The 27,828-nt window shown below is 39.5% G+C and overlaps 1 protein-coding gene across 1 annotated transcript in view; it reads left to right on the forward strand.

Moving 5' to 3' along the window:
• The window catches only part of golph3a (golgi phosphoprotein 3a), a 39,912-nt gene extending 20,091 nt beyond the window's left edge, over positions 1-19,821 (forward strand). The window contains exons 3-4 of the mRNA XM_080046312.1: positions 4,618-4,732; positions 17,913-19,821. Coding sequence (XP_079902438.1) covers positions 4,618-4,732; positions 17,913-18,337 — 540 coding nt within the window. The 3' untranslated portion in view covers positions 18,338-19,821. The remainder of the gene's footprint in view (positions 1-4,617; positions 4,733-17,912) is intronic.
• The last annotated feature ends 8,007 nt before the right edge of the window (positions 19,822-27,828 follow it).

Below are 27,828 nucleotides of genomic sequence, written 5' to 3' on the forward strand. Positions count from 1 at the left end.
ACTGCGTTTATATCTCTGTGTGAGTGCATCACGTGTCTTAATCTTCTGCAAATAGACAGATCGTTTCATCACAACAAGTCGAACACATGTCCTTACATAGGTGTTTTCGTCTCTCACCAGTGACCTTCCAACCTTTAAGACTACCCGCTCAGCAAACTCTGGTGAATACAGGCCATTTAAATCCACTACACGTGCAAAAGACAAAAAGGGCAACAAAATCAAAACAACCCAGTGCATCCCAAACTAGACCAGCTGCCAAGGCTACTGCACCCCAGTGCACTCCACCCCAGCTGGGAAAGAAAAAAAACAGAAGTGCAAGAGACAGGAGGAGGAGTCTTCATCAGATGAAGAGGATAGTTTTTGTTTGACTTAAGACTTTAGACTTTATTGTCCCCAAGGGAAAATTCTTCTTCACATCACAGGTACATTTATTGGTTTGGTTTTTATGGAAACAATCTCCAACAGCCGTTCTTTATGTTGTTACATAGGCTGGTCTTAATATGGCTCTCCTGTTTGTTTATTCCTTGCTCATTTTGTGTTAAGATGCATTAAGTTATGTAGGCCTATTTGTAAACATGACAATGAAATTACACTTTCAAATTTAGTTCCGCTTTCTTGCCTTCTTCTTAAGATTATTCCCATTAAGATAACATTGTGACAAACAACCCCATAGTGTGTGAAAATCGACCCCTTGATGGGGTTGGTTGTCACAATGTGTCAGGGTGTATTTGATGATTAATTTTTTCTTTATTACAATAAGTTGGAAACTGAGAGGGATACACATTTCAAGCCAACACCTTAAGCCTCAATTTAATGTAGGAATGAATATTGAAAGATGTTTTGGTGATGAGCAATTCACACTAGAGTTAGATGGGAAAATATGTGATAAATATATGTGTTGGATAGAGAAAAAATGTGGGGCAATGGAGAGGACAGGAGGTGATTTAGATGATTCATGAAAAGATAAGATGTTTTTTAAGCTGCTTTTTAAAGAGTGAGTGGGATGATATGGATCTTAATAGGGGACGTAAGACATTCCATAATGCAGGGCCTCTATAAGTCATACTAAATTGATAATGTTTGTTATTGTTGCTGTGTTAGTACGATATGAATGTTTGCAAATGAGTGAGTAAACAAAGTTTGAAAGCTTCCAGGGAGATCTTGGTTTCCGTAAATTAACTTGTGAATGAACAAACATATCTGATAGATATTCAATTTGTGAATTGGCAAAATTTATAAAAAGTGGTGCTGATGGAGCATATCTGTTTGAATGTGAGATGAATCTTAAGAATTGCTTCTGAATGATACATAATTTCTTGAGATGGTTGGGATATGAAGTTGCCTATACCAGATTACAGTAGTTCAAATAAGAAAACAAAAAGCTATAGTATAAGGTTAAATGATCAGAAGGATGAATTAGAGGACACACTGTTCTTAATATGCCCATCATCTTTGTGGACCTTTCGCTAACCAGCTTTGTGATTTGATTAGTCTTTTGTCAACTAAAATTCGCAAAAATGTAGTAGCTTTTACTTACATACTTTCTGAACCATTAATGAGTAGTACTTTTGCTCGTTCTTTGGGGTAAGACTTATTTATGTTTCAAAAGATCATTAAGTTACATCTATTCACGTTTAGTGTTAATTTAGTCATTTGAAACCATTTGGTAATAGAGGATAATTCATTATTCACACAGTCAATCAAATAATTAAAGTCATTATAAGTTGCTATAAGATTGGTGTAATCAGCAAATAATACAGGAAAAAGATGTTTACAACACATGGCTAAATCGTGAATCAAAAATAATAAAGGGCCCAGTATTGAACCCTGTGGCACCCCATGTATGATTCTGGACTTGGTAGAAGATTAGCCATTAAGCGACACATATTGTTCTCTGTTAGTGAGGTCATTTTTAAACCACTTCAGGGAAATATCATCCACTCCACATCTATTTAATCTGGAAATCAGAATACTGTGGTTAACGGTATCGAATACTTCGCTTAGGTCTAGAAAGATCCCTATGGCAAACTTTCTATTGTCCATTGCGGTTGAAATTATGTTAGTCGGAGTAATGCATGCTCTGTTGAATTTTTTTTACAGAATCCATACTGGTGAGCATATAGGGTCTTATTTTCAATTAAGTGCTTGGATCTTCTTGCATAAACAAATTTCTCCAATAATTTAAAGATGCAAGGCAGGATGGATATAGGTCTATAGTTTTCTAGATCATCAGTATCGCCTGTTTTGAAAATGGGGATAACTTCAGAAATTTTAAAATCGAGGGGAATAATTCCAGATTGGAGTGATAAAGAACACTACAAGCGAAATGCTAACTTTGCTGACGCGACAATGGCGTTTCCATTCATACATTAGCATTGAGCTAGCAGACTTTTTTTTAGCATAAGGTCTAGTGCAGGGGTGGCCAACCAGTCAGAGACAAAGAGCCACATTTTTTACTGTGTTACTGCAAAGAGCCACATCGTACACACGGGTACACACAGTGGCGATTCCAGGAAATTTTGACTGGGGGTGGCCAAGGTGGGCCACAAAGTTAGAGTGGGGTGGCCATCGCACCCCTGAATGAATAGCATGTGATATGCTGTACAACCAATTCAAAGATGATTAATAATCCCAAATGCCCAAATCATGTTAGTATCCATTGTAATGTTTGTCAGAAAACTAAACCCCTGAAGGGGGGTCTGGGGGCATCCCCCCCAGAAGATTTTTTTGTGTTTTTAACATGTAATCTAAGCATTCTGGTGCATTCTGGCGAAGATAATAAAGGAAAAAGTAAATATTTATTTCAGCTCAGATGAATAGTAAAATTAGCAAGACAACATAACTTGCTAGCAGCCAGATGCCTAACAACTGCACAGAGGGACGGATGACCACTAGCTTTCGACCACATATCTTGCTAAAAAAATAAACCTTTATTTATGAAAGTCTGCCCTTGCTAAGAACATGTTACACTCGCTAACTACAAACTTTAATTTTTTTATTCAGATTTCAAAAATCTGCTGGGACACGTGCCTATACACATGCATGGGTGGCACGCATGTCACAAGCACACTTATGCTGTTTTCAAGACCTTTGCTGACCAGAGACCAGTTCTAGTGGCCACAGTCCTACCATTAATTTAGTACTTGAAAATTGCAAACTGATCTCATATCAGTAGATTGGAGTGTTTGTGTGATGAACTTGGCAACTACCTATCAAAAAAAGTTAAGAAAGAAAAAAAAATACATATCATCTCTGAACTAGGATACATATCAGGAAAAAAATGTAATTAAAAAAATAAAATGAAAATAAAAAATAACATTTGAACTGGGGGGGGGGGGGGGCACTGGGGTGGCCAGTAAGATTTCAGGGGGGGGGGGGGGGGCGTTTTTATTTTCGCGGGGAGCTTGCACATGCATGCACAAGCATTATTTATTAAAAAAAAAAAAAAAAAAAAAAAAAAAAAAAAAAAAACTGGGGGCCCCACACTAGGACTTGAAACGGGCCCCCAGATCGTTAAGGCCGCCCCTGTGATAATGACAGGACTGGACTCCTACAGTACTAAAGACGACAGGGCAGTCATTTTCAACAATAAACATTGTGTGCACTGCCTCACACACAAACTCTCAGTTCAACCAAGTCCACAAACAAAAATATAACAATTTAAAATAGTGTTTTTCTCTTACTATGCATGTTGCTTTGTGGGACTTACTTTTAGCATGGAGAGAGCTGAAGTGGCGCCGAAGATTTGAAGCCTTGAAATGCGCAAATGACACCTGGCATATAAGGCAGAATGGCCTGCCATAACGTTCAACAAAAAATATGAACTCTCCCACTCTGTTTCGGAGCGAACTTGACACAAATAGTTTACTCACGGAAAACCTCCCTCCAAGCTGAGCGGGCAGTTTTATGTTGCGTCCACACCAAACGTTTGCGAACGTTATGTTGCGTCCTCAATTAAACATTTGCGAACAGGCATACACATAGGGCCTACATATTAATAAAATAAAAAATGAAATAATAGACAACATGTAAAACGAACGTAAGAGCCGCATGAAACGTTTGCGAACATGCACACACATAGGCCCACACAAAAAAAAAAATATATATATAAAAAAAAAAAAAAATTATAATCACATAATTTGATATGAACTGAAGAGCCGCACGAAGCTGGGCAAAGAGCCGCATGCGGCTCGCGAGCCGCGGGTTGGCCACCCCTGGTCTAGTGGCTTGGCACAGTAAAAGTGGTAATGGAAAACAAAATCTACTTTAATGTCTGATGTATCACAAAATCAAATTGTGACAGTGCAGAGGAAATAGATATGACATATAAATCATAATACATATAGCGTGTGGCTTAACAGTCCATATAAGCTTTTATGGAAGAAACAATCAATCTTCTGCAATGGTATCCCACTGCAAAACTAGCCCCACCAGCTCTTTATCTCATTTAACCAGTGAGCTGTCAGCAGATTGAGTGTCTGATGTGACCGGGAATGTCAGTCAAATATGTGAGCCTTGATGAATAGAATGAAGGGTAATTTTGCATATATTTCAGCGACTGTCCTCTGATAAGTACAGCTTTTAACTGACTGTCATTATTTTGGATGAACTTTGCAGGTGATTTGTAAGTCGGATGCTCCAACAGGTGACGTGCTCCTGGATGAAGCCTTAAAACACATTAAAGAAACCCAACCTCCAGAGACTGTGCAGAGCTGGATCGAACTCCTCAGTGGTGAGTCCACTCACCACAGTTGGTCGTCAGTTATTAGTGGGTGACATCATAGCGCTGTGGAGCTAAACTTGACCTAGTTTTTCAAGAGGTGATGATGGAAGTAGCTAAGGAGTGAGCCATCTCAACATCACAAGATGATGGTGGCCGCATTATGTTAAAAAAAAATACAGTAAAAAAAAACAGTTTACTTAGTAGATTTTTAAGGTGGACCTTACTCGGCAAATATGAGCCAATTAAACCAAACACAGGTAATCTGTCACACAAAGCAATGCAATTAGATATTTCGCTTGTTAGCTAGCTAACAGCTAACTATCTTACCAAGCCGACTGTCCAACGCCCCAAGGTCCATCAAGGTCCACCTTACAAATCTTAAAAATAAAAATGGGGTAAAAATGTCTTTCAAGGTAAGGGAGCATTAAAGAAGTAAAGAGCTCCCACACAATGACAGCTGATCTGTGTCAAATTAAGACTTTAAACTTTTTTTATTTATTTATAACAGCACTTTGTCTTGATATTGGAATTTGTATTGATTTTTTTGTATCAGTTGCAGCCATATATTCAGCAGCAAAGTTTATTCAAATAGTATTTGGAATAAATTATTCGTCTTTGCTTTTTTTCTTGTTAGTGAGCACATGCCTAACACAAGCTTCAATATAAATTTACAAGCTAAATAATGGCCATTGAAAAAATTTGTGATTCAATCACTATCAAAATAGTTGTCAGTTTCAGCCCATTTTACAGGCTTCGAATACTAGTTGGTTTTTCCCAGCGAGTATTCATATACTCGTTCTAAAAAAACACACCATCAAAAACAACATTAATAATCCCTATGTACTCCCTGAAACTGAGTTTGTGGCACAAGACAGTAATCTGCGTAGTTTGATGAAGATTTTATAACTTTTGACCGGTCAATACGCTGGAGTTCCTTACTTTTTCCTCGTGGAAGCGAACATCTGTATTGTGCCAAATCAGCTGTCTTCTGCAGGGCTTCAGAGTGCGCCTAATTTGGGCACGTGCGCCCATAAATCTGTGGGTCTGTGTTATTCATCCTGTAACGCACATCTTTTCGCAGACTTATAAATCCATACGAATCCAATATCGCAAGTCTTTTGTGTCCATATTATATCCATTATTGACTGGGTATTCCCATGATGCAAGTCAGTCACCGTTGATGGGCGTAGCTCTGCATAGCGAACATACACAAACAGCTAAACTAAGCTAACATTAGCATTTCGCCAAGCATTGCTTTCCTTCCGAGGTTGCGCTAATGTTGTGTTATAAAGTAGAGGTCAACAAATAATCTATTCTTCCTCCATCTCTCTCTTTCTCCCTAATTGTTTGGTGGCGCTTTAATGTTTGCCTCGGGTAAGGTCACATAGCCACAGTGTTTCCCACTAATGTATCATTCCGTGGCGGGCCGCCACACTTTCATTTTGCCCCGCCACACTTTAATTATTATTTTTTTATATATATGTATATTTTACTATTTAAAAAATATACATGTATACATTTCATTTGCAATGCACGAGTTTCACTTGGAAACAATAGCATTTCCGCATAAAAATCTTTAACGTGTGATTCGCGCTGTGATCTCAAGAAACAATATTTCCTTCAATCATCATTATCAAAGCGCCGCTTGAGGGATCGAGGCTTCAATCTCCCCAAGTCAATCAGCCTCTCCCCCTGCGGTGTCAACACGCGCTGTGACTGTATTGCCTTTGAACACTCACATTTTTTCAAAGTAAACGCTTCGGACCCCGCGGGACACTCAGTTAAGAGCATCGAGGGGGCGCCGAGAGGCAGGGGCTGGGACAGACGGTAGCTCGCCTCGCGGCGGACCGTCAGCTCGATCCCGAGATCCAACTACGAGCTTTTTAACTGCAGCAACTTTAAGATACGCTATTGGAGCTGGAATTACCGCGGCTGCTGGCACCAGACTTGCCCTCCAATGGATCCTCGTTAAAGGATTAAAAGTGTACTCATTCCAATTACAGGGCCTCGAAAGAGTCCTGTATTGTTATTTTTCGTCACTACCTCCCCGAGTCGGGAGTGGGTAATTTGCGCGCCTGCTGCGCACCCTCTGCTGGAAAGAATATTGTGAGCTATCCTTCGTGATTGTAGTCACAGTTATTTGAGTACTAGTAATTCAACAATCTAATAAAACAAAAGGGCGCTTGTGTTCACTCTTTTGAACCACCTTTGCTTAATTTTTTTGATGGCTCAAATGTGTATCATAGAAAATTATTTATTCATTAACCATTGATAAGTGTGTTAAACTCCATCTTAATCACCATTTATATAGGAATAGTGTTCCTCAAAGTACACCAGATTGATGCATTTAACATTTAAAAGGTACAACACTTTCTTCCGGGGGAGCATTCCCCCGGACCCCCACACTTTCAAAAAATTCTGTGGGAAACACTGAGCCACTACAGCTGGTATACTACTAATGTTCTATAATACTGAGTAGAGCTTCCAATACTACTACTTATCAAACAAATATTTGAGTAATTCCGGCCAGCCCTACTACTTTCAGATTTTTTCTTAGTGAGTTTATTAGGCCAACTCTCGAGGGAAACATTACTCCTTGGAGTCAGGGCTGTACGCTTATTTTTTTAGGTGGTAGCACTGGTGCTAGCAAGCAAAAAAATTCAGTAGCACAAAAATAAATTTGGTAGCACACAAAGTATGATCGAAAACTTGCATAACCTTAACCCATGCATTTCGCTCTAATTACCTTTGAGCATGTCATCTTGGTCTCATTTGAGATTCTCAACTCATATTATATCCTAGTGTGTGTAGTAATAATTATGGAAAAATGAATAGGGGTGCACTGATTGCAATTTAGAAAAAAGAATCTAACCTGCCAATTGCTTCTGTTAATTAAAACCAAACTTTAAAACATTAAACATAGCCTATTAAATAAATAAGTATACATATTGGTACAATTTAGGATAAATTAAATAGGTTGTTGTGAATGTGTTGGGAGTAGCTTTTCAGTGGGTTATTTAAAACTTTGTAAATAGACTAGGCTACTGTTGACTGCTCGCTGCAGCTGAATGAGTTGCCTTTCAAGCTAGAAAAAAGCGCTAACTTCCTGCTCTTACCGGCTTCAAAATAAAAGTCAACTCACGTTTGGCCAGTAACAGGCTTTTAATGTGAAGGCGCACAGGAAATGTTCTGTTTGTACACGCGCTAACTTAACTGCGGTAATGTGCCGTCTCCTTCCGGTAATTGCCGTTGGTGAAGTTTTTATAGCCTACCTAGAATCGCTGCACGAGCACAGATCCCGAGAGCACATATCTTTCACCAGCCAAAGTGAAGGGTGGACTCAATAACTTACTTGCCTAAGACTCATTTACCCGCAGTGTTAATGTAGAGCCCTCTAAGCAGTGTTGTGCAGCGCTCCTCTGTGTTTCAAAGACAGCCTCTCCTCATTATCAACCTGTCGCAGGAGTGCGAATGGATTTGTATTCATCATCGCACGTGATCAATTTCAGTAGCAAATGCGATCAAAACTGTCGCACTGTACAGCCCTGGGAGTATACATGAAAGTTGATGATTGATTCATGATTGAGTGGGGATTTATTTATTGGTTTAGTTCAGGGACATTGCACACTAATCAACATTCAACATGTGAGTGAGCCAGAGTTAGCCTAAGAGGCTAGTTTTCATCTGTTGTCCCCTGCCAGATATTCAAGAGGCAACCTAAAATTACAGAAATAAAATGCACGTATAAACAAAGATTAAAAAACAACATAGTCGACTCAGAAAATACAGTAACGCATAGTAAGAATGAATTGACAGACAATAGCAAACAAAAAATAAAATAAGCAGACAATAAAACACAGCGTACATTAAACATTATAGGAAAGTGGCCAAAATAGTAGATTAGAGTAGGACAAACACACCTACAATAAAAGCACATATACAGCAGCATACAACACAAACATATACAGCAGCATTAAGCACAAACATGCAGCACAAAATATACACAGCAGCATAAAGCATAAACATGCAGCACTAACATATTAATGTTAGACACTACTAACATGAACAGCACAGGACAGGAGCACACAAAAGACAAACAAGCAGGACACGACAGTGACAAAGAAGTCGGCAGGAGAAGCAATTGCAGTCCTAGTGTGTATATAATTGATTACTAATGAGCCATATTTTCAGCTGTCCTGAAAAGGGACGGTAAGAACTAATTTCTCTAATATGAGCTGGTAGTGAGTTCCATTCCTGTGACGCTGTAACTGAGAATGCTGAGTGGCTAAAGGCACTTTTTCTAAAGGGTACTACACAGTCTCCCCGGGACGAGCCTCTGGTTGTCCGGTTTGTATTTGACCTCTGAGTGATACTCTGTTGAAGAGGTGGGGGGGCTTTGTTGTGCAAAATTTAAAAAATAAGGCAAATATTTGCATACTTTATTAGGTTGTCCCAGCTCAGAAGTTTGTACTTTCTTAAAATTAGACAGGTGGTAGGTGTTTGGCTTCCGGTCCAAGACATTCAGGGTTTGCTTATACAGTGGTTTGAGTGTTGTCTTATTGGCTTGTGCAAAGCTGGTCAAACAGTATGTGAAATGAGACATTATCATAGCATGCATATAAATCTTGGCTGCATCAGTTGTCATTGAATTTCTAATAAAGCGAAAATTCGATAAGTTAAACTTAACCCTGTGACCAACTTTTTTTACATGAGATTTGAAGGACAGTTGAGAGTCGATTAGGAGGCCTAGGTATTTGAACTCAGAGACAACTTCTAGTTTTACTCCTGACAGCATTATGGCTGGGTCTGGAGTGCTACATCGCTTTTTGGGGAAAAACATGCAGACTGTTTTCGATGTATTTAGTTGGTATTTCGGTTCAATGCATTGGTGAGTGTTGCTGCAGCCTGAAGTTTATTGCTGCCATGTGTAAAAATCACAGCGTCATCAGCATAAAGCTGAATCTCTACATCAGAGCACACAGAGGGCATGTCATTTATTTAAAGACTGAATAGAAGTGGACCTAGTATTGACCCTTGTGGGACACCAGTTAGTGTATCCAGCGCAGAAGATTTTCGATGACTGACATTCACACACTGGGTTCTGTTCTTTAAATATGACTCGGACCACTTGAGGGCGTTATTGGAGAAATTGAATGAGGAGAGTTTAGAAATGAATACCTTGTAGGGGTGTAACGGTACACTAAAGTCACGGTTCGGTACGTACCTCGGTTTTGAAGGTACGGTACAGTACGGTACGGTTCATAGTCAAGGGAGAATGAACAGCTTTAGCTGTCAGTAACTAGCTAATATACACATAAAATGCATAACAAATCTAAAAGGAATACTGCTGCAATTCTCCAATAAATAAAATAATTATTAAATACTGGTGAATGTGCAGCATAAACTAAAATTGCAGTGAAAAAAAAGCCAGTGTTAACCCATTGATGACGGCTGCTGCGCGATGCCACATTGGCTCTCCTGCCTGATGCTGCATCGCGCAGCATTATTACTTTATCTAATTTTCATGGCATTCCCAGCATAGAATGCACTGTCATTGGTTCAAATACACATGACGTGGGTTTTGTTGATTTTTTTAAGACCACGTGACCACCCAAAAGTTGTGTGGTTTGCCGAAAATCATGTCAATCAAAAAAATTAAAAAATAAAACAAAATAATAAAAAAAATACGCCAGCTATGTCGGCGACAGAACAGTTAGTGGCGTTTGGTGCGCAGAATCAAGGTCTACTATAGACTACTGACGAAAATCACACAACACATTGCATCTATTTATTAACAATATTTAATAATTTTCTAATTCATCTAATTTTGACGATTTTTAGAAAAATGTGTTGGTGTGTAAGCGCTAAGGGAGCATGTTTAAATAAAACCTGTGAACCTTAACTTTTAAATGTATTTTATTTCATGTTTCTATGTGCTACACAGGCTTAGATATTAAGGTTTTGGTAGACTTGACAATTCATACTATTTTTTCAGAAAACCCTCAGGCATTAAGGACATGCATCCTAGATTGCCATAGTCATCAATGGGTTAATGCTCAGCAGGCTCTGTAAGCTGGTATGTAAAAAAAGGGTATGTCATCTTTAAGGGTATTTTTGACTTTAAAAAAATAAAATATTTTTTTTTTAAGCTCTGAAGTGCTCTTATAAATATAACAATTATCAAATAAAAGTGCAACTGCAGCATTAATTAAATGACAGCTTATGTATTTTCAGTATAAAAAAGAAAATACTGTCTGTGTTTGCACAGCTCGATTTTTCTTCACAGTAACGGTGATAGTAAGACCTGGATGGTGCCTTTTCAAATGCGTATGCATGTTCAACGTGTTGGCTCCCTTTATATGTCCATGCTTGGCTCCTACATAGGCGATCGTGGTGAAACAATAACCTGTGTGCCGACATTGTTCCACACGTTTATCACTGTTTTCATAATTCTACTGAAATCCGAAGTTATCCCTCAAACGGGATTTGAATGACGGGGACGCCTGCAAGCTCCGGTTTCCTGTTGTCTTTCGCCATGCAGTTCGCTCTCTGTTCGATAGCACTGTATAACATTTTTATTTGCACTACTCATAGACTGTAAAAGAAAAGAGGGGTAGCCTACTACAACTGCTAATAGGGATGCAAACGGAACACTAGAGCGGAGAGGTGTGTATCTCCTGCTCTGACCGCAGCTGGGAGGGGCTGCTGCCGTCTGTCAGTGCTCTGTTACGGAGCAGGAGCCTCGGGAGGCAGCCGCTGCTCGTTTAGAAGTAAAGAGCGATACATGCTTTAGCAACAGAGTCTCCAAAAGTCACCAATAACACCAGAAAAAGTAGCTAGATTTGTCGCTAGTCGCTTTTTGGAAAAAAAAGTCGCCAGAGGGGTCTGAAAAATTGCTAAGTTAGCAACACTGCACCCTCATGCTGTGCTCACCATGGAGATAACAGACTCTAAATCGCTGGCTGCTACTGCGCACGTGCGAGCCGAGCCGCAGGCTAAATGGTCCGGGGGGAACTCCGACTAAAAGTTTTAAGTTCCACACCGCAAAACAAGCCTTTACATTCGCTATAATATTAACGCTATGTAGGCTATGCCACAAACGGACCGCGGTCCACCTATGTAACACCAAATACGTGCCTGTACCATCACGTCACGGTACGGTACAAATACGTGTATCGTTACACCCCTAGTACCTTGTGATTTACTGTGTCAAAAGCTTTTCTCAGGTCTTAGAATACAGCCCCAACAGTACCTCCCTTGTCCATCATAGACTTAACCTTTTCAATTAAGAGGCAGTTGGCAGTGTCTGTAGAATGATTGGCTCTAAAACCAAATTGCATGGGATGCAGTGAGAATAGGGATGGGGATCGAAACCCGGTTCTATCAAGGACCCGGTTCCACTTTTTTCAAAACCCGAAAATCAATAACGTTTGGGCTTATCGATACCACTATCGAGTCTCGTCGTTTTTTTTCTCCGGTAGGTCCTGTAACGCAATTGTGTGTCCCTCGAGGCGCGTCACGGCATTTAAATCAAATCAAACCAATCACTGCTGCATGTCCGCCAATGTTTATGAATGATATGCAAACGGGTATTAAAAGTAAAACAAGTGAAGTCTGGCAGTTAACTTCCCTCGCGAGGATGGCTGAACGTTTATATATTTTTTTCATAGATAGTATACACTTGATTTTTTAAAACCAAAAATTATATTTTCTTCAAAATATATAATAATAATAATAATAATAATAATAATAATAATAGAAAAGTATCGATAGTGGTATCGATAAAGACCCGGATCGATAAGGTGTATCGATAAAGGTATCGATATTAATGAATATTAACGATCCCCATCCCTAAGTGAGAAGGGGCTGTTTAAATGAGAAATGAGTTGTTCTGCTACCCACTTCTCTGCGACCTTGGACACTACGGGCAAGATGCTGATTGGCCTGTAATTACAAATAGCGCGAGAATCGCCAGACTTAAAAATAGGTGATACAACGGCTTTGACATTAACACCTTTTTTAGCGCAAGATCCCTATCCTTCATCAATTTCAGTACTTCAGAGTTCAACCATGGTAGCGACCTCTTTTGATTTTTTTTGCCTTTGACTTTTTTCGTGAAATTATGCACTATGCTCTCAATTTCATTTGTGAATATACTACAATCTTCTTCCACATTTAGCCCTGGCATTAATGTGTTGTCATCTGAAAAAGTGACCCCACTGGATCCCCCTCCCTTTATACGGGTCAACACTTCAGACACTGTATGAGATACTGCTAGTGATTCTGTTCTTTCTTTATAGTGTTTGTCCCTGTTTGAAAGTATGTGAACCCCTTGAGCCTTTTGGAATTGTATTTAGTTTAACCATTATTAATTCATTATTATCAATACCAGTGTTTTTTACATGTACAATGAAAAATGCATTTGATTCTGATTCTTTTATATGAAATAACAGATGTGGATTTTTCTCTTCCGGAAATCAATTGTTAAAACAAACAAAATAAATTATTTGCCAACTTTTGTATGTGAAAAAGTAAGTGAACCCTGAGCTGCATTGCTTAACCCATTGACGACTATGGCAATCTAGGATACATGTCTAGGGCCCTATGATTTCCGCGATAACGAAAACGGAATCGGGCAATAAAAACGGAATCTGCTTGTTAACACGGAATGTCACGGAATTCGCCATTATTTTGGTGAAATTCAATTTCCAAGGCAAAGGGAAACAACACGGTTGAAATTAAAGCAGAACTAGGGAGGAATTATGGTTTGGCGACATCTAAAGACCAAACTACTGCCGTGAAAAGTAGAGCCTGGCTGCAGTAACGGTAATGTAACACACGGCGCCAAACCCCTTTCACAAATCTGTCTATTCAATGTTTACTTATTAATTTATCCATATACGTAACTCTGGCATGTACATAACTTAACCTATTGTTAATAATATGGTCTGTTTATACATTCGGCATATGATTAAAGCATCTAAAAGGCACGTAATCATGTTAAACGTTTACTGTTATAAGTTATTAATACCACTCGCTCCCGCAGATACACAGCACAGGGAGGTCTTATATTCAGCCATTGCTAAAGGGAGTGTTGTATTATGGAACGGCCGCTTCGGTACGAAATTCCAGTCTCAACAATGTTTCCTACACGCAATTATAACTAGCGTCTACAGCCCGTTGTTTTCATGTAGTGTAACCTACCTGTAGTGTTACATTATTCAGCTGTTGCCGTGATGTCGGCTAACGCTGATGCTAATGATAACTAGCTCTCTGTCGCACAATAGACTGTAGGTTGGTGTTGCAGCCCACTGTTGGGTGAAGGGCTGTCCCACAGGTAAAAGCCATGGACTTATAAAGCCTGTCCAATATTCACTCTAGTCCAGCTTCTTGAAAAGTTTATAAGGACTTTATTATTTATGTAAAAAAAAATATGTAATGCTTCACTTGAAGCACACAATTAATGGCTTTATTTTCTTATATAGCCTAGCTACCCAACACATCTGTTTTTTTAGTTTTTTTTAAGCACTAAAAACAGTGCAATGTTGTGATGTATTTTAAATTTAGCCTTATATCTGATTAAATTGTTAGAATATTATTTGTTCGCAATAATTAGACACTCGTTCTGATGACGAAATGAGAGTTAATTGTAAAAAAACGGAAATCATGAGATTAAAACGGAAAAAACGGAATTTGGAAAAAAATAAAACGGATTTCATAGGGCCCTACATGTCCTGATCTCCTGAGAGTTTTCTGAAAAAAATACTACAAATTGTCAACGTCTACCAAAAACCTTAATATCTAAGCCTATGTAGCACATAGAAACATGATATAAAATACATTTAAAAGGTAAGGTTCACAGCTTTTATGGAAACATGCTCCCTTAGCACTTACATACCAACACATTTCTCTAAAAATCGTCAAAATTAGATGGGGAAAAAAACCAAGAATACATTATATAAAATATTTAAAAATAATGTGCTAAATGAGGTTATAATCCTGCTTCCTTTAAGCATGGATAGTAGCAGGGTTTTTCCTGCATAGAGAAATTGTTGGCGCCCCCCAAAGAGGATTTATCCAGCGCCAAAGGAAAATCACCAGCGAGAAAAAATATAGCCATTTAAAACCTCTCCAAATTCAGCCCAATTTAAGTCATCCTTTTGAGGAGCTGGGCAATAACTTGAATTTCGATTACTATTAGGGCTTCCCTCAATCATGAAAACAAAATAATCGTAACTTAACTGTCATTGTTCCGAACGCATGCAGGCTTTTAAATGCAGCGAACCTTTCAGCCGTGAGCTCCGCTCGGCCCCTCCCTCACCTGATAATTTTTCTTTCGGCTGGTACAGAACGCAGCAAACATGACGTCGAGGCAGAAGCGCTCTAAAGTGTGGTTGTATTTCACGCGAAAAGGCGACAATACGGCCACTTGCAACAATTGTAAAGTTTCCATTTCATCAAACGACTCGTGCACAAGCAAGCGCGCAGACTGCGATCCTGGCGGTTAAACGTTTAAACGTCCGCTGCCTTACTAGTCGGCACCAGAATTGCCCATCACTTGGATTTGAACATAACATGTATGAGAATTAACGTGTGTGTAGGCCTAAGTGTGGGCAAGTGAAAGGGGGAGATACATAAAAAGGCGAGAGCAGCATAAAGCAAAGCAAAAAGGATTTCTTGACCGCTGCCAAAGGCCTGCTGTTTACTCTCGTTCATCAGCTGTTAAAATGCTGCCTTTGCGTACAGCGGTGGAGACAAACCCAAACAACACACAGCGGGACTCGGCGGTCCGGTGATAAGAAAACGTTTAACAAGACACTTTATAAAGACAGTAAGACACACTTAAAGTAACGCTCTCTGCCCATACAAAAAACTCTGCCTTGGATTACTTGATGCAGCGATCGATGTGTATAAAACCATTCGCTACGTGTGTCTGATGACGGGCCATTATATTAATAATAAACAGCGCGCTGCACATAAGAACAGCATGTACATTGTAAAGCTGAGATGGAGCGGTGACTCCTCGTTGCTGGCGTGGTGAAGAATAAGCAAAGCAATACATTCTCTTTTAGCCTTTATGGCGTATTTATTCTCTTCTTGAATAGCCTACATGACTGTGCAGTCAGTTCAACAACAGCGTACAACGTGACAGTTTGACCTGACACGTTCCTTCCACGGACCTATAAAGAAAGGGTTCCTTCACGTGAACGTAGTGACATCATCACGTTGCCCTTTCAGAGTAAGGGCGCAATCATCATATAATAATAACACTGAACATAAATTAAATATCTTGTATCCTTCCTGAGAGGGCAAACATGATGATTTTTCTGCATAAAAATGGTTAATTTTCCAAAGTTGATAGTTGGTCTCATCTTTTCAAAAGACTTGTTTATATTTATTATGTCAGTTGAATTTTGTTTCAAGTGCAAATGAGCACTGTTAATATTCCAAAAGGCACAAGCTCTTCCTTGACTGTTTTCAGTCTGTGTTTTTAGTTTTTAGGGCACATAATGGCATTTGGGCTTAAAAGCCAAACATTTATTTTTAATGTGAAATTAATGTGAAAATTGACAATTTCCTAATCCTAAAGTAGCCTACTCTTGATAATCTTTCAAGGCACACACTAGACACACCTCTGATCAGATATTAAAGAGAATTAATACAAACAAACTAATTTGTACTTATTCTCTCACCCAATGAGAATCGATAAGAGAATCGATAAGGAATCGGATCGATAAGCAGAATCGGAATCGTTAAATTCTTATCAATTCCCATCCCTAGCCAACACTGTACAATGCAACTGCCTATCCAGCCAGTTCCTTGAGACATAAATAAATTATGCCCCCACATCCCTTCTAGCAAAATACATGTTCTATCAACACCATTTGCAACGGGTTATTTTTATTTCGACATATTTATTTTATTCAATTAATAAAAATATGTTTCACTTATTTAGCCTATTTCTATTTTCCTTGTTTTCAGTTCAATACGGCCTATGTTTAAAGTCCAAAGTCATGGTGTTATTATCAGTTCAATACGGCCTATGTTTAAAGTCCAAGGTCATGGTGTTATTAGAAACAACCTTGTTAAAAGTTAAATAAACGCATGATGTTCTTAAATCAATGATTAACTGTCTTTAATCATCGTGAATACACCCTGAGTAGTGACTGAGTGTGCAGTGGAGAGATAAAGATAGATGGATAGAGGGAGGAAGAGATGGCTTTATTTTATAATTTAGTTCAGTTATCACTGGCACCATGAATCCGACTTCCCAGTACAACTGGAACGCTGACGGGAGCCGATCAGCTGGTCCAAACAGCTGTAAAACACGGTGATGAAAACGAAAACGAAACCGGAACCTAACTATCGCCTGGCTGGGCTGAATTTGGAGCAGCAAAATATAGCCTAAATTCATAAATAGTGTTAATTAACAGAAGTAATGTGTTCTTACTTCTTACCAGCTTCTTATTTTTTTTATTTTTTTTTATTGACGTGATTTTCGGCAAACCACACAACATTTGGGTGGTCACGTGGTTTTAAAAAATCAACAAAAGCCACCTCATGTGTATTTGAACCAATGAGGTGCGCGCCATGAAAATTAGATAAAACAACAATGCTGTGCTACGCAGCAGCCGGCAGGAGATACAATGTTGCGTCGCGCAGCAGCCGTCATCAATGGGTTAAATTGAGCAGTTAAACAAAATCAGGTGTAATGTAATGAGAGACCTTTGGGGAAGAAATACGGGTTCACTTTGGTGAGCCTTAACTGACCTGGTTTGATCTGTTTTATCTAGTGCCGCCCAATTTCTTCCCTAAAGACCTCTCATCATATGGGTCCATTTCATCTCTCAATTTGTCCAACCTGATTGTGTTTACCTGCTCGATTTATGCATGCAGCTCAGGGTTCACAAACTTTTGCACATGCAAAAGTTGGCAAATAATTTGTTTTATATTAGTCTTTAGACTACAATTGATTTCCGGATAACTTTTCTTTAATTGATTGACACATCTGTTATTTAATATAAAAAAATACTGGTATTGATAAAATGAATTAATAATGGTACAACTAAATAAAATTCCAAAAGGCTCAAGGGGTTCACGTACTTTCAAGCAGCACTGTATGTAGGTAAGCATGTTCATGTTTGCTTTGTGTGAGCGCTTACCTGTGTTCTGTTTGGCCCATCTTTAGGGGAGACGTGGAATCCCTTGAAGCTTCATTATCAGCTGAGGAACGTCCGTGAACGGCTGGCGAAAAACCTGGTGGAAAAAGGTGTGCTCACTACTGAGAAGCAGAACTTCCTGCTCTTTGATATGACCACACATCCTCTAACCAACAACAACATCAAGCAGCGGCTCATCAAGAAGGTCCAGGGGGCCGTACTGGACAAGTGGGTCAATGACCCTCAGCGAATGGACAAGCGCCTGCTAGCACTAATCTTCTTAGCTCACTCCTCTGATGTCCTGGAGAACGCCTTTGCCCCCCTGCTGGACGAGCAGTACGACCTGGCCATGAAGAGAGTGAGACAGCTGCTGGAGCTGGAGCCGGAGGGGGAGAGCATGAAGGCCAACACTAACCAGCTGGTATGGGCCGTGGTGGCTGCCTTCACCAAATGAGGCTGCCACACGCAGAACACAAGCCTAGTGGCATTCAAGTGGCATTGTATGTTGGGGAAGGAATCTGAGTACTGAGCCCAACATGGTTTTCGACTGAATGACAGTACAGCCCTGCCTGGACCTTTTGAATGGGCTGCCCTCTTCTCACTTTGTTTCCCTTCATGGACCTGTTCCCCTCCATGTCTCATTAATGTGTTTACGTTGCTAGAAAGAATAATTCTCATGGAACTTTGAAGTGGTTGGAGATGATAAAATCGAGATGTGGATTCATATCCTCTTTCTTTTCTATTAGCTTCATCTTTGAAACTGAAAGGTATTGTTTGAGTGGCCCAGGTACAGTGTGACCAAGTGTGATGTCCATGTTCTGATCCATGTACAGGGCAGTGATGCTGTGTAGGAAGGAAAGGTAAGGTGAGACCCTCTCAAGCCTTTCAATTGCTATCTTCTGGGAACGAAGTGAATGGATGGGATTTATTTGGTGTTCTAGCATTTTTTGATTTTCATATCTAGTACTAGGAGACGTGTCATGTGATCAGATCTGAAAGCCTGAGTTCTCTACAGAGCTGAACTTATTCCCAAAGTTTTCCGCATCAGGAAGGACGCTGCTGGATTTGAATTTAGGATTGATTGATTGATTGATTCCTGACCACTGAGCCGCCTGGCCACCCAACATCCATCCATTCTGGTCTAAATGTGTTGGAAATCATTCATCTGTCAAATGAACAATAAGCCCATTCATGCATGGAAGTTATAAACAGTCCTGAAGAGATTGAGTGGGACTTCCCTTTTCAGTTAACTTGACTTCAGTCATATTGAATATTAAAAAAAAAAAAGGTTATATATTTTTAATCATGTTTCAGTCAATTCAAAACATAACATCATTATAAAGACGTATTTGGGGTATTGTGTAAAAATAGTGCTAGAACAAACGCCAATTCTTTAAATCTGCAGAATTGATGGGGCTGAAATACAAATTATGATAAGGAATAATAAATATACTAAAGATTATTGGACCTGACACATATGTGAAAAAGGGTCATACTGTTTTAACTTTTCTCTGGCCAGGAGCTTTTTTTTAATTGATTATAACCTATACATTCTGGTGAAGGACTCACACTGGGATTATAATGTAGATGCGCTGTCAAAATGTGTGATATGAACCAGGGACATTTGGAATTCCAGTCTGTACTATCTTAACGGTGAAAGCTAAATTAGTCTGTGGCAAATGTCTTGATTTTCCATGTTTGCCTGTATCCTGGTTCAAAACAATGGCAATAGAAATGTGTTATTTATGGGGCACCTCCGTATGGAGGGTTTAAAGGCCCCAAACTAAATAAATAAATACTAAACTTAATGTAAAAATAAATAATAATTGTATAATTATATAACTTAAATGTTTATATATTTATTCATTCTGTTATTTATTAGTTTATCCACTTCAGTCATCAAAGGTCAGGGGGCGGGCTCTGCCCTGTGATTGGTGGTTGAACTTTATCTACTGTTTTTGATTCTCTCTCTCTCTCTCTCTCTCTCTCTCTCTCTCTCTCTCTCTCTCTCTCTCTCTCTCTCTCTCTCTCTCTCTCTCTCTCTCTCTCTCTCTCTCTCTCTCTCTCTCTCTCTCTCTCTCTCTCTCTCTCTCTCTCTCTCTCTCTCTCTCTCTCTCTCTCTCTCTCTCTCTCTCTCTCTCTCTCTCTCTCTCTCTCTCTCTCTCTCTCTCTCTCTCTCTCTCTCTCTCTCTCTCTCTCTCTCTCTCTCTCTCTGTGACGTGGGTTTTCAGGACAGATAACCTACTGAATCAAAGCTAAACTTGATGTTATAGAATTAAATGTATTATATTTATATGGATAGTGTCACCGAAATGGTGTAGTAAAACCTGCTGTGGACCCCTGGTTGGAATTGAATTTGGTGGTGCTACACTGCATAAAAGTGAAATTTATTGACATTTTTTCCCATGAAAATAATGAAAAATATTCAGAAAATTACGTAAAAGCAGTCATTTCAAAATCAAGTGTTGTAGTATAAGCAGCTGTGGACCCTTAATTGTTAAACCATTTGGTGTCATTACAAGGTATAAATGTGAGGCTATTGAATTTATAAAAATAATTGTTTGTTTTCATATGGAGGCTTCGTCGATGTCACTTCACGTGCGCACTGAATTGTGGGTCAGAATTGCCCAAATAGGATGCAGTTTTCAACACTAACAATCTTCGCCGCATGAAGTAGGACATCCAGGTACTTTTTTTTTTTTTAAGATATTTTTTTGGCATTTTTATGTTTTATTTGATAGTGTAGAGACAGAGTTGAAATGGGGCAGAGAGTGGAGTGACATGCAGAGAACGACCGCGGGCTGGAATCGAACCCAGGTCTGCTGCTGGCCGAGGCCCATGGGGGGGGCGCCCTACCAACTGAGCTAAGGGCGCCCCCTCATCCAGGTACTTCTAACCATCCTAAATCTTGCCACAAGAATCGGGACATCCTAAATCTTTTTTCTCATACTATATAGTAGAAAGTATGCGATTCGGAACGCAACCAAAGTTTGGGTTTTAATAACGAGAACACTGTTAGGTCATATCGCCTACCCTTCTTCTTGAGCTTTACTGGCAGGTCAATTGGTGCATTACCACCACCAACTGGGGAGGAGTGTGGATCAGAATGTATAGTATTTACAATATTCCCAAAACTATTGAAATAATAATCATTAAAAAATAAGTGTTGCTCTTGGTGTAGTGGTTAAAGCGCCCCCCTATAGAGGCTCAGTCCTCTTCACAGCAGACCATGGGTTGTAGTCCATCCCGTGGTCATTCTCTGCATGTCATTCCCCTCTCTGACCCATTTAATCTGTCTCTCAACTGTCTAATGAAAGCATAAAATGCCCCAAAACAATCTTCAAAAAATAAATAAATATATCTATATATAATAAATATATCTATATACTCGACTGGTTGAGCCTGCTGGGTCTGCAACACACTGGTGTTTTATTCACCAATCAGAAGCTTTAACCTGCCCCCTGACTTTTGATGACTGAAGTTGACACATAAATGTTGTTCTTTGCAGCAAGTTACGCAGAGGATAAATAAAAGTATAAATAAATAAGGAAAAGTATAGATAAATATTTAGTTATATAATTATACACTTATTTATTAATATATACATTTATTTGTGTATTTATTTACACTTATTTATTTAGTTGAGGCCCTTAAAACCCTCCATACCTCTGTGCATTAGTCAAAATATTGCATCTCAAAATATTACATAAATCATTAAAAAAAGGATGTATAAAACAGAAATGTCAATCTTCTGAAAAGAATGTTCAATTATACATTGATTTTGGACTTGATAAAACAGTGGACCAAGACATTGATGACATGTACATTTCATTTGTAAATCAAGGTCCCAGAGTCTGGGGAGGACTGGAAAGGCACACAATCCAAGATGCTTGAAGTCCAGTGTCAAGTTTTAACAGTCAGTGATGATTTGCCTGTGTTGGCACAATCTGTTTTATCAAGTCTAAAAGGAGATTTTAGAGCACCTTATATTTCTGTCTGTTGGCGAGCTTCGTGTAGATGCCCATTTCCTTTTCAAGCATGACACCTGCCCACAATGCCAAAACCACTAGTAACTGGTTGGCTGACAGTGGTATTATTTGCTGGATTGGCCAGACAACTCTCCTGACCTGAACTCCATAGAGAATCTATTTTCAAGAGGAAGATGAGACACACTAGACCGAACAATACAGACTCGCTTTAGGCCACTATTAGAGCAGCCTGGGCTTCCATAACGCCTTAAATCGTTTACATACCATGACGCAGTAATGCAATAATTAATGCAAAATAAGATCCCAGACCAATTATTGATTGTAAAAATAAAGACAACTTTCAGAAGGCTGACATTTCTGTAATAAAAAATCTTTTTTTTGATTGGTTTTATGTAATCAATTAAGGAAAATAATTAACTTTTCATGATATTTTTATAAAATGAGATGCACCTGTATAGATTCCACTCGATTCTAAATGTCATAAAAAAATAGCCCTAAGGGCTTTTACAATGATGATGGCTCAGGTTTTTGAGATTGTGCATGACACATGAACTTAATTTAAAAACAACAAAATACCTCCACAGAAAACATTTAGTGCAATCTATTTCTGAATGTGAATTTGAAGTCATCTGCAGTACAGGGATGGGTCCGGGATATAATACGGTAAGTTGCTTTAAAACGGGCTGGGGAAGCTTTCTGTAGACACGAAAAAAGCCATTTACACAATAACATGATATACTGTATAGTGATGATATGGTTTAAATATAATATTTGAATATATAACATTTGGTATGTTATTATGTCTCCATTTAAATCTGTCAGCTTCAGACTAGTTGGAAGTTTATGTTTTACTTTTCATGGAGCTAAGCTAAAAGTTTCTATCTGCATTCATTTGTATGCTAAGCTAGGCTAAATATATCCCGGACCCATCAATGTATTGGATGTTTAGATCTGAAATACATCATGTGTTCCTCTTCATAGCAAAAAAATAAAAAGTGCATTTCTTAGGTGTCAGCGATGCTCAAATGTGCAACCAGTCTTACTTGACAGTTTATTTTTAGTGCTCTCAATTGGAAAACAAATGATTTATTTGAAACACTCACCAGTCAAATGAAAAAGGCTCACATTCCAGATGTTGAATATACTTCTGTATTGGTAGAAGACACTGATTCATGTCATGGAGTATATTCAACAAGCCTTTTCACCATACCTTGCTCTTAGTTTCATATTGCCTCAGTTGTGTGAATTTGATTCTCCTGTTTCATGAAGTCTTTCTGTTTGAACCCTATATTTGCTAGTGAACATGTCACTAGTATATCACAGACATTCCATCCCTTCTGCTCTAAAGTTGTGTTGCACTTGTCTAATTATTCTGTTTTAACACAACTTCTGCTAATCCACTTGATGGGTCTTTGTTACATATAGCCTCATTTTGATATGTGTACTGTATGTAGCAAAGGGCTGGAGTGATCATGGGAGAAGGGGTCATCAGAAAATCACCTCAAATGATGGATTATAAATGAGAGATTATATATATGTTATCTAAATAAAGGGACCTCTAGTCTGTGTACTTTCTTTGATCCCGGAAAATAAACCAAGGGTTTGGAAGTGCCTTTTCATACAACTTGATTTTTTTTAAATAATTTGGAAGTCAAAGACTCAGTCAATGTGCATTATGTATGGTTGAAGTGTTCCATCGGCCACTGGTTCACCAGGTGTAAACAGGTTAACTATGGAATATAATTTTACAAAGCTTTACTGGGAATAATGTTACACTGCAAATAGTCCCTCCTACCCTGTTATAATGTGATGTGTTTCCTGCCACTGAACATGATCCAGTGAATGCATACTGTATGAGCCCAAGCCCATGTTACCCTGACTAGTACAATTAAGTTTGTTATTAAGGTGTGACAATTCGTTTTAATGATGTTCTATAAATAATTAGAACAAAGCAGAAACAATTTCCAAACCATTCTGACACGTTTCAATAAGTGCAGTAAGGCCTTCGTTTTAACAATGGGGAATCTACACTATATAAAGCATCTTTTCACCACAGAAGCCAAAACTATGAAAGATATCACAACCAGAGGCTGGCCGTCAGGGCCAGCAAAGCCTTCTCTGCTGGCCTAGACACTTTCAGAAAAATACATTATTTTCACTTTTATAAAATATATAATTTATACTTTTTGATATATATTTTTTTTCATTCATTCTATCTAAATAAGTTATTTTTTTTCACTTCATAATATATTAGAGCCCTTATCCAATCAGATTATTTCCCTGCGCTGTCTCCGGGTAAAACAAATCTAGCCGAGGCCTTCAAAATCCTGAGAGAATCCCCTCGCTGTTGACGCTAATAGTGAATATAATATAAATATAATATGTTGTTGATTGACATGTTCTTCAACCAATCAGATTTTGAGTATGCCGAGTTGGGCGTATTCTTTTACACATCTAGGCCTTCTAGCTGGCCTTGTCGTTTGGCGCCATCAGGAGGTAAACAAACGTAACGACTAGCTAGCAGCAAAATTATATTGATCATTAGGTTAGATCTTTTTTTAGATTAGATGAATTCTATTTTCAATGGATGACAGAGGAGAAGGAGTGGATATTGTGGCCGACTTGTTGAAAAAGTATTTTTCGAGAAGGATTTTCTCAGAAAAGCTGGAAATTGTGAAACAGGGAAGACCAACACCGCAGCTAGCTGCTCTGACCCAGCCGGGCAAAGGATTTGTACGGCACTTTCAATCCAGCAACTACGAGAGGTACAGTTGGCTGACAGCGTCAAGTGGTACTTGTAAACTGTATTGCTGGGAATGCTTGCTATTTGCAATGGATCGATGTGGCGTTTGGAGCCACGGCGGGTTTTCCAACCTGAGTTATCTTACCAAGGCGGCATTGAGACACCAAAGTACGGCAGGCCACTTGCACAGTCTTGTTGAAGACGTTCGGAGACACCCGAGTTGATTTACAACTCAATGAGCAAGTAAGAAGGGAAACAGTGCTCCACAACGAGATTGGTAGGAAAAATCGGGAAATAGTCAATAAACTAATCGATTGTGTCATCTTTTTGGGGAAACAAGAGCTGTCATTCAGGGGACACGATGAGAGCAAGGACTCCGCAAATAAGGGTAATTACGTGGAGCTTATTTCCTTTCTGGCCGAATACGACAAAGACTTGCATTACCACCTATCAACAAACAAGGTGTTCACTGGCACTTCAGGCAAAATACAAAACGACCTGATAAGTGCCATTGCCGACGTGATGGGAGAGGAGATACAACGGGAAATAAATAAAGCACCCTTTGTCGCGGTCATGGTGGACGAAACGACTGATGTGAGTGTAACAGCCCAGTTGTCACTCGTGCTCCGTTATGTGACAGACGCCAGCGTCAAGTAGAGGTTTGTCAGCTTTACTGATGTGTCGGGCGGCAAGCGGGCTGATGACATTGCGGCTCTTATCATCCGTTTCCTCGAAGAGCAACAATGTCTGGATAAAGTTGTGGCACAGTGCTATGATGGCGCTGCCGTAATGGCATCAGGCATAAATGGGGTGCAAGCAAAAGTTAAGGAGAGGGCTCCTACGGCGTTGTTCATCCACTGCTATGCACACCGTCTCAATTTGGTCCTGACCCAAGGTGCATCCAAGCTCAGAGAATGCAGGATCTTTTTCGCACATCTCAGTGGCCTCTCAGTGTTTTTTTCCAGATCCTCAAAATGCACACAGCTGCTTGAAGACATCTGCAAGCGGCGTCTTCCTCGTGTGGCTCCAACAAGATGGCAATACAACTCTCGATTGGTCAACAGTCTTTGAGAAGAGAGTTGCTCTTAAGGAGCTATTTGACCACATATTGCAACATCACGATGCTTATGACGAGGATTCTGTTCGCTGTGCAGACGGATTCAACGCACACCTCGATGATTTCGAGTTTGTGTTTTTGCTTTCCACTTTTCAAGGGCTTTTTGAGTATTCGGATGTGCTGTTTGGAATACTGCAAAAGAAATCGCTGGATGTACAGTTTTGCCTGGCAAGAGCGGACAAGTTCTGTGACACCATTGAGAAGGAGAGGGCGATTTGACGAGACCTATGAGGCTACTGTTCGTGAAACCGGCGCACCAACTCCACAGAGAGGCGGAGCGCAGGGGGACATTCGCGCTTGGTATCAGAAACTTCACAGTGACATTGTGGACAATATCCTTGCCCAGCTACGGAATCGCTTTAAAGACCACAAGAAATTAATGTTCCTCTCCCTCCTCGACCCTCAGCAGTTCCAGGCATACAGGGACAGATTCCCGGATCCAGCCTTTTCCAGCCTAACGCAAAGCCATGCAACTCTCTTCGACCTGCCCCGACTTAAAACCGAACTGAAAGTGATGTATGCCGTGCCCGACTTTGAAGGGAAAAGCCCTGCTGACCTCCTTCAGCGGAAAGATCTGTGCGGGAGCACGCGTCAACTTTACGCACTGGCATGTTTGGCGGTGACCATCCCGGTGTCTACTGCATCGGTGGAGCGGACATTTTCAGCCCTAAAACGCATAAAAACCTATGCCAGGAACACGACTGGGCAAACCATGGCAATTGAAAAGGTTCTTGTTTCGGAACTGAAACGCACGGTGTACTTTATACATCGAAGTATTCACAAAGAGAGACAGGAGGATGGACTTTGTCTTCAAATAATCAGCTGGTAGGATTCATGTTTCATGTTGTTTTACTTTACTCGGTCCGGTACTACGAGTGGCCTTAAAGAGGCTTTGTTTTATATAATATTTGTAGTTTTAGTGTAAAATGCACTTTGGTTGATTTTTTTTGGCATTTTTATGCTTTATTGATAGTGCAGAGAGAGTTGAAATGGGGCAGAGAGGGGAGTGACATGCAGAGAACGACCGCGGGCTGGAATCGAACACGGGTCCGCTGCTGGCCGAGGCCCATGGAGGGGGCGCCTTTAGCTCAGTTGGTAAGGCGTTGATTTTTAAAGCCTATATTCTTCTGATTTAAAAAAAACTGTTCGTTAAAGTGACATGCGATTGTTTTGAATTGCTTCTTGTTTATTTGTAGCATTGACTTAGAGTAGGCCTATATGATGTATTTTAGTGATGCAGCATCTTGTCATAACCCATTGATGACGGCTGCTGCGCGATGCCACATTGCCTCTCCTGCCTGATGCTGCATCGTGCAGCATTGTTACTTTATCTAATTTTCATGGCATGCGCAGCATAGAATGCACTGTCATTGGTTCAAATACACATGAGGTGGGTTTTGTTGATTTTTTAAGACCACGTGACCACCCAAAAGTTGTGTGGTTTGCCGAAAATCACATCAATCAAAAAAATAAAACAAAATAATAATAAAAAATAAGCCGGCTGTGTCAGCGATAGTGTATTACAGAACAGTTAGTGGCGTTTGGTGCGCAGAATCAAGGTCCACTATAGGCTACTGACGAAAATCACACTAAATATTTTAGATTATTTATTCTTTTTTTTCTCCCCCATCTAATTTTGACGATTTTTAGAAACATTTGTTGGTTTGTAAGCGCTAAGGGAGCATGTTTAAATAAAACCTGTGAACCTTAACTTTTAAATGTATTTTATTTCATGTTTCTATGTGCTACACAGGCTTAGATATTAAGGTTTTGGTAGACTTGACAATTCGTACTATTTTTTCAGAAAACCCTCAGGCATTAAGGACATGCATCCTAGATTGCCATAGTCATCAATGGGATAATATAGGCCTATTTGATTCAACATGTGAAAATTACTCATGATTGTATTACAAGGTTGTATTATATTTAGGGCTGTCAAAATTAACGCATTAACCCAGGGTGATTAATTTCTGGAATTAATGCGTTAATTTTTTTTAACGCATTTAACGCATGTGCAGAATGATCCGCCCCGTGCATCCCACCCGCTCTACACTACAGTCACTCTTACGCTGTGGCTGACCCAGGATCAGTAGCTG

Source organism: Ammodytes marinus (assembly GCF_949987685.1).
Source record: "Ammodytes marinus genome assembly, chromosome: 2".
Classification (NCBI taxonomy): Eukaryota; Metazoa; Chordata; class Actinopteri; order Uranoscopiformes; family Ammodytidae; genus Ammodytes; species Ammodytes marinus.